Source organism: Nematolebias whitei, chromosome 5, assembly GCF_014905685.2.
Source record: "Nematolebias whitei isolate Nwh7 chromosome 5, NemWhi1, whole genome shotgun sequence".
Lineage (NCBI taxonomy): Eukaryota > Metazoa > Chordata > Actinopteri > Cyprinodontiformes > Rivulidae > Nematolebias > Nematolebias whitei.
Genome location: NC_056502.1, coordinates 5,552,901 through 5,566,655, shown reverse-complemented (window position 1 = coordinate 5,566,655; position 13,755 = coordinate 5,552,901). Strand labels below are relative to the sequence as shown.

Genomic DNA, 13,755 nt, shown 5'->3' with positions numbered 1-13,755 from the left:
ACACACACACACACACACACACACACACACACACACACACACACACTTACAAATATATGTTGATAAAATAAATGCTACAGTTCGTCTCAGGGGGCACGGGACATATTTGTCTGCCAAAGAAAACAAAAGGACGGATTGTGTTTGAATGTGATGAATATTTTTGCCAGTGTGGGTCGGAGAGACTGGGGGGGGGGGGGCACCCATATGCAGCCACATGTGGCAGAGAACACAGCCCTCAGTGTTTTCCGATACTGAGCGTGTCCGATGAGCTGCAGGGGGACAATGTGACAAACACAGGAGGGGGGGGGGGGGGGCACCGACAGGAAACTGGTTTTCATTCAAACTAAAACCAACTTCATGGCGTGATCAGAATCAAATGTCCCGTCTTTGTCTCGTTCATCGACGGGGGAGGAACCGTCCCTGAACAATGCTAACGCTCGTTAGCTTGTGTTTGCACAGGACTCGCACGAAGTCCCCCCCCCCCCCCCCCCGCAGGATTGTCTGATGACTCAGAGTGGGAGAGGCAGACACCGCCTGCTTCACTCTTCATTTTTAGACTCTTGACTTGAAGATAAAGGAGCAGCGCCGAGACGAGCTGCTGATGATCCAAGAACAACGTTCATCCTAAACGTTCTGATCCTAAATGTTCTGATCCTAAATGTTCTGATCCTAAATGTTCTGATCCTAAATGTTCTGATCCTAAATGTTCGGATCCTAAATGTTCTGATCCAACCTGATCAACGGTTGAACTTGAATATTTTCAGGGATGGTTTTCCAGAACAGGTCGAGCTGCATCGTCTGAACACTTCAGGAAACGTGTCGCTGCTGCAGCTCACTGCTCCAGCTGGAGCTCAGAGCCGAGTTTAATCCAAACGTGCATTAATGAGGACGCTCCCAGTTTAATCCAAACGTGCACTAATGAGGACGCTCCCAGTCGTTTCCAACCCATCGCCTCCCAGTCTGCACAAACACCAAACTGCTGGGACTGTTTATGCTAGCTTTGAGCTAAATAAAACCCATGTGGAGCTTGAGCGAACCATGATTTGGGTTCTTTATTTGACAAGTTATGAGGGAAAGAAACATTTTTGTTGTTTGGAGTGGAACCAAGTTGTGGTTGAGAGAAACGGGCCCACTGGCCGGCTCTCGTGCGAAGCTGCAGCAGGCTGGCACCAACACAAACCCAGGAAACACGGGAAAGCTCCGACGGGTGCCGAGCAACAGGAAGCAGGAAGGAGTAAAAACTGGGTCTTGGATCAGGTGAGCCCAGCAACACCAAGAGATCTTCACCCCTCTGGGTGCAAGTGCAGACTCATTGTTATCCTCAAAATGTTGTGCCATGGGAAAGTTTGGGCTTTTAGGAACCAACATGCTTATCACAGCTGCCTGGAACAACTGGGTCCAAATTATCACCAATTAAAAAAATAAATACATTTTACTCAGACCCACGAAAAGACCAGTTTTATTTTGTTCTTCAATAAATCACATCAAGATGTTGGACCAATGAGTTTTCCTTCCAACAAACAATCAGCAGTTAATGTTGAACATGTGAGGCTGCCAGTTCAAAGAACCAGCTCCAGCACCGGGTTCGGATCCAACAGAACCGCTCCAAACATCCAAATGCCGACTCACGTTCACGTCAGAGCACCGGAGCTTCAGCAGATCTGGAAACAAACACGTTGCACGTGCAGGGACCAGGACCAGGTCTACTTCCTAAAGAGGGGCCTCTGGGTACAGAACGGGACCAAAAAAAGTCCAAAAGATAAAAACGTGTGAGCGGGCCCGGCCCGAGGAGCCCCGCCATCTTACAGTGATTCACTCCGTCCTTGAGCGAGTGACTCATCAGGAGCTTGGCCAACTCTCGGATGGAAACTCCGCTTCTATAAACTCCACAAACACAGGATCAGAACAGCAGCCTGCCACAGCTCGGACCGGTACCAAGTTCTGCTCAGATCCAACTCCATCATTACTTGCACACCCATAAAGCCAACGTGGACGTTTCCATCCAGCACGTTTAGGAGCCTGCATCTGTTTTCTGTTAGGGCCTGAGACCCAGTCCGGACCAGAACTCACTGAACAGAACCACTTTTATTTACATTACATTGAGCATGCATCAGGATATTTTATTTACATTATTAATGTAAAATGTCCAGTTTTATGTCGGCTCGTCAGGTTCATCAACAAAACCAAACAATTAAATGACAGCCATTAGAAAATGTTCATTTACATTTTTTTTTTTGTTTTTAATTGTTTAAAAAGTTGCAACAGTTGAGATTAAACTGCAACAAACTGCAAAACCTTCGACTGGATACTCCGAGTAATCCAAACCTGGGCAACATATGGCTCGAGGGCCAAATACGGCCCTTTGACGACAACCATCTGGCCCTCAGTATCTTTAACTGAAGATGAAACAACTTTTTAATGTTGCTGAAAACCTGCATTTTATTACTGAAACTAAAAGATGTCTAAATTAAACATCTAGAGAGGAAATACATTAGATTAAGATAATCAAACTTTTTTTTTTAAGTTGCGTTTCCAGAGCTAGACTGAACCGTAATGACGTCAAAAAGCAAAAATATAACACTTTATTTACTTTTATTTTTGCATAATTAAGCTAAGGAATATGTTGTCACAATATTCTTTAAGAGTATTGGAGACACATTTTTGTATCCAACATGGTAAATATGCTACAACAAGAAAAAGTCTGCAAATGTCTAATAGATCGTCTTAAAATATATATTGTCCTGTTTTTTTTATGCAGCCTTTAAATCACTTTAAATGTTTTGATTTGGCCCTTTGGAAATAAATGTTGCCCATCCCTGGATTAATCAGTCGATGTCTATTAAAGTGTAAAAGTTGAGCGATTAAAGTTATATTTTGTTGAAAATACATATTAGTTATTTTGTCCTCAGATGTCACCTAACGGTAAAGCCGATCTGTCGTCCCCGAGCGTCTTCAGAGCTGAGACGGTGGTTGACACGACTCCTGGGAAGCAGCCAAAGTCGTCGCCTGCTCTTTGAGCTCAGAACTGCAGAGGCGTGACCCACAGGGACGACTGTCCGCTGACAATACAAGCTGAGATCATCGAAAGGGAACAAAGAGGGTTCCCCCTGAAGGCGGACAGGGACCAGAGCAGAAATAGGATCGGATGGCATAAAAAACGATGCAGCATGAAACGTGCAGCCGCTGGTCTGCTGCTCAGAAAACTCCTAAAGGAACCCGAGACATACCCTGAAAAGTCACGTTGGTACGCCTGATAACTATAGGAAAATCATCTGGAATCAAAAGACGACCACATACGGCACGTTACGCTCGTCAACAAACTGCTGCACAGCAATCTGTAGCAACGGACCAGACAAGCAAAGAGCTGGTACAACCTTTGACCTCAATATACAAAAATACAAAGCGCTAAACAACCTAGCTCCATATTATATTACACAGACTGCAGGTTTACTCGTGGTTCCTAGAGTTTTCATAAAGCAGAATGGGAGGCAGATCTTTCAGTTCTCAGGCTCCTCTCTTGTGGAACCAACTTCCAGTTTCTGTTCGTGAGGCCGACACATTGTCCAGTTAAGACTTTCCTTTCTGATAAACCCTATAGTTAGGGTTGGCTTGGGTTTCCTACGCTATCTTGTTATGCTGCTATAGGCTTAGACTGCTGGAGGACAAGCTGACCACATGTCCTCTCTCTGCCGCCGTCTTGTCTGCTCAACCTGTTTGTATTTGTAATTATTTCCATCTCAACTTTCCTCCTATAGAAAGTTCACCTGGACCCGTCGTTCTGTTTCCCTCTACTTCCTGTTCCTCTCAAACCAGCCGGTCGAAGCAGACGGCCGCTCGTCCTGATCCTGGTTCTGCTGGAGGTTTCTTCCTGTTAAAGGGAGTTTTTCCTTCCCACCGTCTCCTTTGTTCTTGCTCAGGATGGGAGACTGTGATGAAGAGAAGATTCAACACGACCTGCTGCTTCCTCACATGCAGAACTTTAATAATTGATTTTTTATAATGCGTGTCAATGTTTCTGTTCAGTGCCCTGAGACGACTTCTGTTGGAACGTGGAGCTTTAGAAATAAAATGAATTGTAGCTAGGGGATGAAAGATTAAGCGACACTCCGTCTAATAATATGATATCAACGTGTGTCGAGTTTCATCAAATCATCTTGAGCGGATCAGAATTTATGGCCCAGACAAGATCAATTTTACGGACGGAGAATATACCAGAACACGTTCGTCTTTAGGCCGGTGTATGAAAATTAAATAGGAGCACTGTCACAGTTCTTACAACGTGCAAAACACACCAATAACAACGTACTGGGCCTCTCCATCTATTGGTGCCGCCATTAAAGTCATTTAGTTCCAGCAGAGCTCCTCCTGAAATTTGGAGTCGTTCCGCCTGCTGGGAAGAAGCGCCACCAAATCAACGATCACGAGGATAAATGCAGCCGAGAGGCGCACGGAGAAACTGCAGGCAAAGTGTGATGACGACGACGACGACGTTCTCAATCATGGATGAAGAGGTCGGACACAATGAAGAGACGGTGACGACTAAAACCTCCAAGACTTATAAACCTGAGAAAGTTGGATTATCTGCCGAACAACAACTTGTAACGTTCCGTCGTCACTTCTTTACAGAACGACCTAATTTAGACTTCAGAAGGATCTGATAAAAGATCAGCAGCAGGACTCTTCGTTTAAACCTTCAGTAGATAAAAACGCAGCAGCTCATGAGTTTCTAAAAACAAACTAGAAACTTAAAGAATGTAAAAATGTTCCAGTCGAAATCAGATGCTGCTTTTTGAGCAATAAAGCCCTGAAGTTCTTGAACTGGGGACTCCGAGTATCTTTTGATCCGTTTCATTCAAGCTAATTTTTTTAAAATGTTACCAAGAATCTAGGACTTTTATAATGATCCAAGCTGACAAAATATTGTCATTTTAATTCATGAAGGTTTGTGGGAATAATGGTTGTTGTTTTGACATTTGTCAGAGTTTGACATCACACAAAGTTGAACAGTAAGTGCTAAAATCTCCCGATTGTGTAAAAACCATTAAATATCTGACGACGCCGGTTCCGCCTAGTTTCTGTGACCATCTGTCCGAGCCGCAGAGCTCCAAACACGGCCGGCGTCTTCCTCTTTCAACAACCTGCCATCGTCGTCTGCAGACGAGAAGATTTTCCACAGATTTTACAAACTGCGTCCACCTCTCATGACGCGCCGCTTCCTCCATTCAAAAGCACTTCAGTCCAAATTGTTGGATTATTTTCATGAATTTTTCCAACAGTGATTCGTGAACTGTGGCAGAAATGAAAGATGAGTCGATGCTTCAATCGTCGGCTGCAGCCGTACAAACCGAGAGCAAGTTCTTAACATTAATGTTAACATTCCTGGACTTCTTTGGGATCAACAGATCGTGTATTTGTGATAGTCGTCCTGTTTCCTGGCAGACGCACGCTCTCTGAATCACTGAGGGGACAGCCGTATGAAGTGGACCACAGGCCTCATCTCCATTTTAGGAAAGAAACATTTTATGTGAGCAAACCTTCAGGAGCAGCTCGAATGGATCCTCTTGATATCCATCAAAAAGGCTCAACCTCATGATGTTTAATGCGTCGCCTTAGAGACGTGGTTAAAGTTTCCCTCTGGGTAAATATAGAAACTTTACTCACTGAGTAACAAGCTGGGGTTAATAATAGTCCACTTCTTATTACAACCCTTTTTTCCTGCCCAGAAAATACAGTTTGACTCAACGCTGAAACATTTCTGCCTCTCTTTGGTTTCTGCTACAGAAATTATTAACTTTATAAAAAAAAAGGGGAGATTTTCCAGACAAACGGGAGCTGCTTTGAATCTAAATGAGAATAAAAAGTCTGTGGAGAAGTAAATGTACTCCGAGCCACGGAGCAGATGAAATATTAACGACGAGAGCACAAACTGTGCCCTGATGGAGAATCATCACCAGGAAATGAGAATGCGCTCCGTGATAAATCCACTTCCTGCAGATATTTGGGAGCTGCAGCTTCACACCCAGCTCTGCAGACAGTAATGTTTTTACTACAAGCTGCACCTGAACATGTTGGACCAGGTTTTGTCTGGCACGGTTCTGAAACATTGCAAATAAATAAAGCATTAACTGAAGATCCGTCTAGCTGGTGCCACACCTTAAACCACCACAGGTGGGGCTGCTTTGTGCTCCATCCGGGTCGGGGTTCGTGGATCTTTTTATTCCCTCCGTTTAAAAGAGAACTTTGTTTTAAAGAGTTGACACAGCAGGGATTTAGGATTATGTGAGAGAGAAAGAAAACTGTTGACAGGTCTGTTCTTGTTTTGAAAGTTGTAGAAGATGGAGATGAGGAATTTATTTTGTTGAATAAAAATATCTTCTATTCTTCTTAAAGAAGCCGCACTCGTGGACACGAGAAGATTTTAACTGGTTTTACTCGCAAGGGCAGACTTTTCTTTCATTCAACCTTCTTTTAAACAGGTCAATCCCACTGAGCCCCAGGGACTCATTTACAAGAGAGACCTGAACTTTAACAAAGAGTGATGACAACAGTGGACAACAACAGACAACCGTAAAAGAAAGCGTACAAATTGAGAAGAACAAATGAAAGAAAATGGAATAAAAATAAAATAAAACGGACATTACACAGATGAATAAAAAGTTCTACATCGTGGAGCCCAGTCACGAGAATCTGCACCGGGCAGCGTGCGAGGCTTGTTTTTTATAACCTTATCAGCTCTCGGCTCAGACAGTCACCGATGACCTCGACCACTCGGCTGCACATGCAGGATCAAATCAGCTCTCTCTGAGAGAGTAAAGAGCTCTCTGTTAACTCAAACACATGGTTCATGGGCAGTTAGCATTCTCAGCCATAGTTACAAACATCCATAAACCTTGACCAAAACTCCCCGACAAATACGTTCTGTAATTTTTGGATAAATGTATTTAAAAGAGGAATTTTGTGATTTCATCTTCATGTTTCTGTTTTTGGACCCACTGGAAGAACAGAAAGCTGGAACCATTTGACAGATCGGGGTCGCCATTAGGACGACTTCAACTGGCAGCGCAGACAACAAAAAAAGTAAAAGATGCAGAACTAAAACTTAAAGACAATATTTCCAAATAATCAAGACAAAATGAAAACAGAAACCAAATTAAAGTTAACGTCTTTGTTGTGGCAAATAAAAACATAAATCCACATTAAATCAGCTCAGCTGGTGGTGTAAAAATTACACATCCCATTCAGAGCGAGTGTGAAGAAATAAAACAAGAGTACGACGCATCACACCCGCCGACAAACCATTAGACTCAAGCTATAGCAAAGAGTTAGTATAAACTTTGACCTTGACCTGTCACCTTGACCTTGGACAAACTAGGGCATTAACAGAGTACTCGAGTAATCTACACATCGATTGCTAGGACCTCTATCGAGGTTAAAAATGTAACATCGAGTATCCGTAGTGACGTCATATTATGTGACCACCGTATGACCGTAGGGGGCGGTGTTGCACTGTTGCAGGTCACAGACTATGGTGCAACACCGGGTCCAATCCACCGAACCAGAACCAGTTTCGGTTTAAGTTTTGTTTTTGACGTGCTGCGTTTCTTCATGTTTGCAGTTTAATAATAATAACTAATAGTTTAGTTTTTCTTGTGACTTATTTGCAGTATGATAAATGGTAGGAGCATAATATACGCTCCCAATGTTTTGTTGGTCTTTTTTTTTTGTAAATTATTACCTTTTTTTTTTTTGCGGTTTTATTTATTTATTTATTTTTGTATCTTGAGATCTATGACGTCATCAAATACTCGAGCTCTACTCGGGTTTTATTATGTTAATGTCGAGTTTAAAAATTATATACTCGTTCAACCCCTAGTACAAGCATGTACAGTATCAAGTTTCATTAAATTAAAGTTGGACAAGAAAAACAAACATGTTTACATATATACAAACGAGGGCCGCACCAAAACACGCCCGCCTTTCAGCAGGTGGATTATAATTCATTTAATTCAGTTTATATAGCACCAAGTCCCAACAGAAGTCGTCTCATCTCTCTCATTACTCATCTCTAATAATAATCATCATAAAATACAGCGCTAATAGTAACGTCTGAGTAAAGATATGAACTCGTATTGCTCTAGTAGTTCATTAAATGGTAAACAGACGGTACAGCTCCGTTCTACCTGATCAAGACACTCGGAGCCGTTTACAACCTCATTAACCCGTTCATACAGCACTTCATTATATTTATACAACGAATAATCAGAGCTTCATCACATCCCACCAATGGACACACATCGGAGGCGGTGAGGTTTTCAGCGTCTTGCCCAGAGAAACTTCAACATGTGACTGCTGGTGGAATTGAACCCCCAACTGTCCCACTGGAGGACGACTGCTCCAACCACTGAGCCACAGCTGCCCCAAGTATAACAACTTTACTTTGAAAGGCTGAACAGTCGGACTCCTGCAGCTGCCGGCAGCACAGCTGAGAGTTACTTCGAGGCACGAGCCTCAGCCTGGGGGGGGGGGGTCACGTTTGGAGTTTACTGACACGTTTTTAATACTTTGTTTTCACATGGAGCTCCAGGTTTCAACCACACTCTACATCCACCCATGTCTGTGTGTTTCCACACACTTTAAACCGTTTTTAGCCTCTGCAGGGACAACGGTTGGCAGCTGGTCCTCCGGGAGGGGAACAAAGATGAAGAGCTGCTGTGCGACGCCCTCAGGCCAAACGGGTGTGTCCACTCAGCCGAGCGGCACTGAAGGCCTCACCTGTCCCCGAGTCCACAGGAAACGATCAGCAGAGCTGCCGAGCGTCCGCGTGCATTAATGAAGCCAAGTTCCCACCACAGGGAGTCCAGTCAGCTCATTCCAGGAGCCGTAAAAAACCTCTGAGTCACCGCCGCCCCGTCACGACGCCATGGCAACAGAAAACCAAACACCCGGGCCGGAGGACAGCAGATGAAAGCAGCCGAGGCTGCGGACAACTCTTTTCCACGACAGAAGCACCAGATCTGCTGCTAGTGCTGGAAAATATCACCACAAAGACCGGAGCGTTGCAACAAAAGGCCGACCACGAGGCAGAAGCTGGAAACTGTCCGATCAACACCCGGTGATTATCTGTGGCTTCTCATCGAGCTGCAGATTGACTTCAGGACAAACATCACGGAACGAACAGCTGCCGGACGTTACAAACCGTCACAATCAGCAAGGCTACAGAAACGTCCAGCTGTAAACGGCTCAGACGTCTGAACGCCAACACTTTGCAACATTTGGCATCAAAACAAATCTTTCTGTTTATGTGCGCTTGTAGAAAAACAGGAACTGTTGGCAGAGGCCGTTTTAAATTACACTGAAACTGCAAATGGTTTCATTTAGTCAAATGAAGCTCCTCGGTAACATCTGAACTCATTCCAGAGAAGTCGGCTCCAACAAGCTCCACTAAACTGCAGCAGACGGGTTTAAAAACTGATTTTATGCTGCGTTTGCGTTTGCACTCCCTGTCCACATGAAAACAGAGGTTTTGGTAATACAGTAACAAAAAAAACAAGGTTATTTATTTATTAACAACTGTTTTCTGAAGAAAGGCTTCTTAAAAGTTGTTTTTGTTGGACTCAAGATACAGATCTTTGTAAAAACAATGACAGCAGCGCACGAGTTCAGATTAAAGGCTACAGATAAACGAGTCAAGATAAGAGTAAATCTCCCTCCTACCTTCAGGTGTGGACATTTTCTCTCTCGTCTCTAATATCACCTTGAATCTTTGCCTGAACATTCATAAAGACGCCTGAAGACCTTCTCCCAGAACTGAAGCTAAAATGTTTGTTTTTTTATAAATGGCAGCTGCCATGTTGTATGTTTGGACCCTTGATTTACAAGTCCCGCCTGCACGTCCTCTAACTCGTTAACGGGCTGTCAATCACAGGGTCACATGACACTTTTTTCTGAGCCTTAAGTGATAAAAACATAAAATAAAAATATATATTTTAACGTACCGTAGCATGGTAGGAACTATGTGAATCAGCAAAGTATAAAATTATTATTAGTCAGGAAAACATCCCATTCATTTATGTAAAGGGGCGGGGCCTAAAAACTGTAGACACCCCTCAGCTTCTGGGTTCTGGTCCAGTCTCTAGTTAATGTCCGTTTGGACACGTCTTTAAAGACGCTGATATCCGACGTTGGCACTTCAGCGTTCGTAAGAACAATTTTTAAAGATGTTTTCATAAAATGAGAAAACCAAATTTGTTCAATAATATTTAAATTAGTGTAAATTTTGTACACTCAAATAGCAAACTGCCACCAATTTCTCAAATAACTTACTAATTTAGCAGTTTTGAATCATGTTAGTCACATTTAAATGTGATACACAACCTCCAACGTTTAAATCTTTCAGCACCGTCTCGTTTAAAAACCCACATCCATCCCAGCTCTGCTTCAGAACCGTTCTGGTGAAACGTGCACGTCGTTTGTTTTGAAGCGAGTCTTTAATCTGTCCTGAAAGACGTTTCAACCTAAGTGCAGGATCTGTCGAGAGAAGGTGGGGCAGTTTGTTTAGGTGTGTTGTCCACACCCCCGCCCCGAGGCGTAAAGAAACAGAGCCGGGCCTGTGAACCGATGAGTCGCTCCGAGTCAACCGTCGGGAATGTCGTCCACGGAGCGAACGTCACGTCTGGCTCCGCCCCACATTCCTGGTGAGCGAGTCTGTGCCCCCCCCCCCCCCCCCCTCAGATGTTCTGAACACTGGGTGTGAACCCAACGCAGAGCAGCAGGAACGTTGCAACATCTCAGCAGCTTTATTTAAGAAGCTTTAAATGTTGACGGCTGAACAGAAACAAACGTGCGCTCGATGGGCAACAGCTGGGACGCGAACGCCAAACGTGATGTAAACATGTCGTCAAACAAAACCGTTTCATCTGGTTTCTCGTTCGGAACGAAGCACGCTTTTGATAAATTCTCGTGCGAGAGACGTTTCCCAGACTGACGAGAGTTCCCGACAAACAACCCGACCGACCATCAAAGCAGCCGAACATTTGAATCTGAGACTTTAAGCCGTTGTTTAAATAAAAACACTCCAGTTGCATTCTGGGAACAGAGCTCCTCCTACCTGGCTTTCAGCTCCTTGTGCTCCTCCCTGATCTTTCCCAGCTCCAGCTGCAGTCGCGCTCGCTCTTTCGCCACCTGGTCCAGGGTCTTCCGGGCGTCGGACAGCTCCGTCTCGTAGGTGGCCTTGATGCCCGACAGGTCGCGGGTGACCACGGACTCGGACTCGGAGATCCGCAGCCGCAGCGAAGCGTTCTCCGACTCCAGGGAGCGCACCTTGTCGATGTAGACGGCCAGCCGGTCATTGAGGTTGCACAGCTCCTCCTTCTCCTGCAGCCTGGTGATGCGGGCCGGGGACACGGCTCTGCGGCCTATTTTCTGGCTCGGGGTTTCCATGGCGATTATTGATCAGATGAGACGAGCAGGCGGGCGTGAGCTGTGGGAGAGGAGAGCCAAGAGGAGTTACACTGAATCACACGGGCAGCTCTGAAGGAAACGCTCCTCTGCAGCTGAAACAGAGCTGGACCATAAAATTTTACATTTTCTAAAAGTGGAACCAGAAGTTCTGCGTCTCTCCTTCAAAATAAAACATTTTTCCGTTGCCAACTCATCAAGTTTCCCACACACTCCTGCTGCCTCACAGGGCTTTTAAACTCCTCCATAATTACTCATAAAGCTGCATCGAGGAGGGCAAAACAAATAAACACATCTCCTCCTCCTCCTCCTCAACCGTCTGGAGTTTTTGTTGAAATGGAGAAAAACAGCTTAAAAAGCTGCTAATTGAAGCCACTCTCCTGAGATCAGCGCGTTCGGCTGCATTTTCTCCTCCTCGCAGCCGATTGCAGCGCCTTTGAAAAGGAGCTCGACTCAGAACGCCAACGAATCGGGCAGGACGGCCTTATGGGGACATTCATCCTGATGATGAGAGGGAGCAGCGCTGATTGCATCAAAACCTTCTGTTGATGAAGCTTTAATTCAATTTGCACGTCCTCGGCCTATTTTTAACCAGACATCTGCTCGTTTAGAATTTTGCTCCCAGAAGCCTTCCTGGTTTAACGAAAGCGAAATAAAGACACCCCATGTCTGGTACTGAAGCTAATGCCTGTTTCAAGGTTTTGCGGTTTAAACATCAAACGAAAGACTTCATGATAAGGTTGTAATAAAAAGGATAAAGTGATAAGGATCATTAACTTTGCTCCGAACAGACGGTGAAGAACACCTCCCTTTTTGCTTCAGGAGTGGGTGGAAGCACCAAACTCCACCTGAGCGTGCACACCCATGTGGGTGGGAGTCGTGCACACGCCCACACCCACAAGCTCTCTGAGCCCACTTGGAATAAACGAAGCACAAAGTGAAGCTCCTGAAAGTGACATTCCCCTCCTCCCCTCGCAGCTCGAGGCCGCCTGAACAAGTCAAACCAGCCGTGCACGGTCACAAAACTAAATTAAATCAAGTCCTACCGTACGGGTGTGAGGAGGTCGTCCCTGCTGAACGGTCTGAGTGGAAGTTGATCTGGTGGCAGTGTGAGCTCGGTGGAGAGGAGTCGCTGAATAAAGCAGTCCTGTCTCGGCTGGTGGGTGTGTTCGCCTTTGGCTCAAGCCCTGATCTGCTCACTGTGGCTGCAGCACATGCAACTACAGCTGAAGGAGGAGGAGGAGGGCAGGAGCAGCAGAGAGGGGAGGAGGAGAAGGAGGAGGAGCCAGTAAAGCAGACTGGGACTGATCTGGTCCTCTCTCCCTTCTCTCCCAGTGTAGAGCGAGTGAAACGACAAAAATCATGACTTCTTTTTTTTAAACAATAAAATCCACTATTAATAATATTTTTACAATTTATTAGAAATCAGGTCAATCAAACATTTCTATGTAAAAACACAAGAATAGACACCGGTACATTTATGACTCTCAAACTGTGAGGGAAAATATTAATATTTACAACTATTTAAACTGTTGAATCAAAAATCAGCTCCTTCACCATCATAAACTGAACTGTGACAACTGGATCGAGGAGTCTGAATGGCTGAGGCCAAAAACCAGTTTAGCTCCCAATTAAAACTTTAAAACAACCTGCACTAAGTGAAGGTTAACCGAGGCGATCTTGTGGTTATTTATGAGGCGCCGGTGACGTTTCCACGGAGCCTGCGAACAACAGGAGCTACAAAACAAAGTCAAGTTATCACAAACTGTCAAACCAGTTTATTCAACAGAGAAGTTTGTTTTTCAGGAACAAACTCCTCTGTTGTGGTTTCAGCCTCCAGCTGCACTTACAAGGAGGAATCCTCTGCACCGACTGGAGTTTTTATTGGTTGATCTGCGTTTTTCAGGCGGGCATTGAACGCACCACGTGTGATCTGGCTGAGGTACAAACACCACCGAGCGCAGAACAGACCGTGTCCTGTAGACGATCGTACGATCCCTCTGCTTCAGCAGATCGTCCACGTCAGGCTCCGTCATCGTCCTTTCGCTCACCTCCACCTCAGCGGCCGTCGTCAAACCGCAGGAGATGCTGAGCTGCTCCAGGACGGACGACAAGCCGGCAGAGTTCACCCTCAGCTACTCAGGCTGGAAGTTATTTACTCAGGGAAACAAACAGAGGAATTCCTCCAGGAAAAGATAAAAATATCTTGAGAAGTGGACAAACATCCCAGAAAGAAAGCCAAACCAGTGAGCACAGATCAGTCAGTGACTCTAAAGAAGCCACAGATGTGAGATCTTC

At 44.9% G+C, this 13,755-nt stretch overlaps 1 protein-coding gene across 1 annotated transcript in view; it reads right to left on the bottom strand.

Moving 5' to 3' along the window:
• LOC119409245 (lamin-A) overlaps positions 1–12,678 on the bottom strand; it is a 27,559-nt gene extending 14,881 nt beyond the window's left edge. Inside the window, exons 1-2 of the mRNA XM_037676095.1 lie at positions 12,504–12,678; positions 11,108–11,479 (exon numbers count right to left, since the gene is read on the bottom strand). Of these exons, the coding sequence (XP_037532023.1) occupies positions 11,108–11,439 (332 nt within the window). The 5' untranslated portion in view covers positions 11,440–11,479; positions 12,504–12,678. The remainder of the gene's footprint in view (positions 1–11,107; positions 11,480–12,503) is intronic.
• Positions 12,679–13,755: the final 1,077 nt, after the last annotated feature.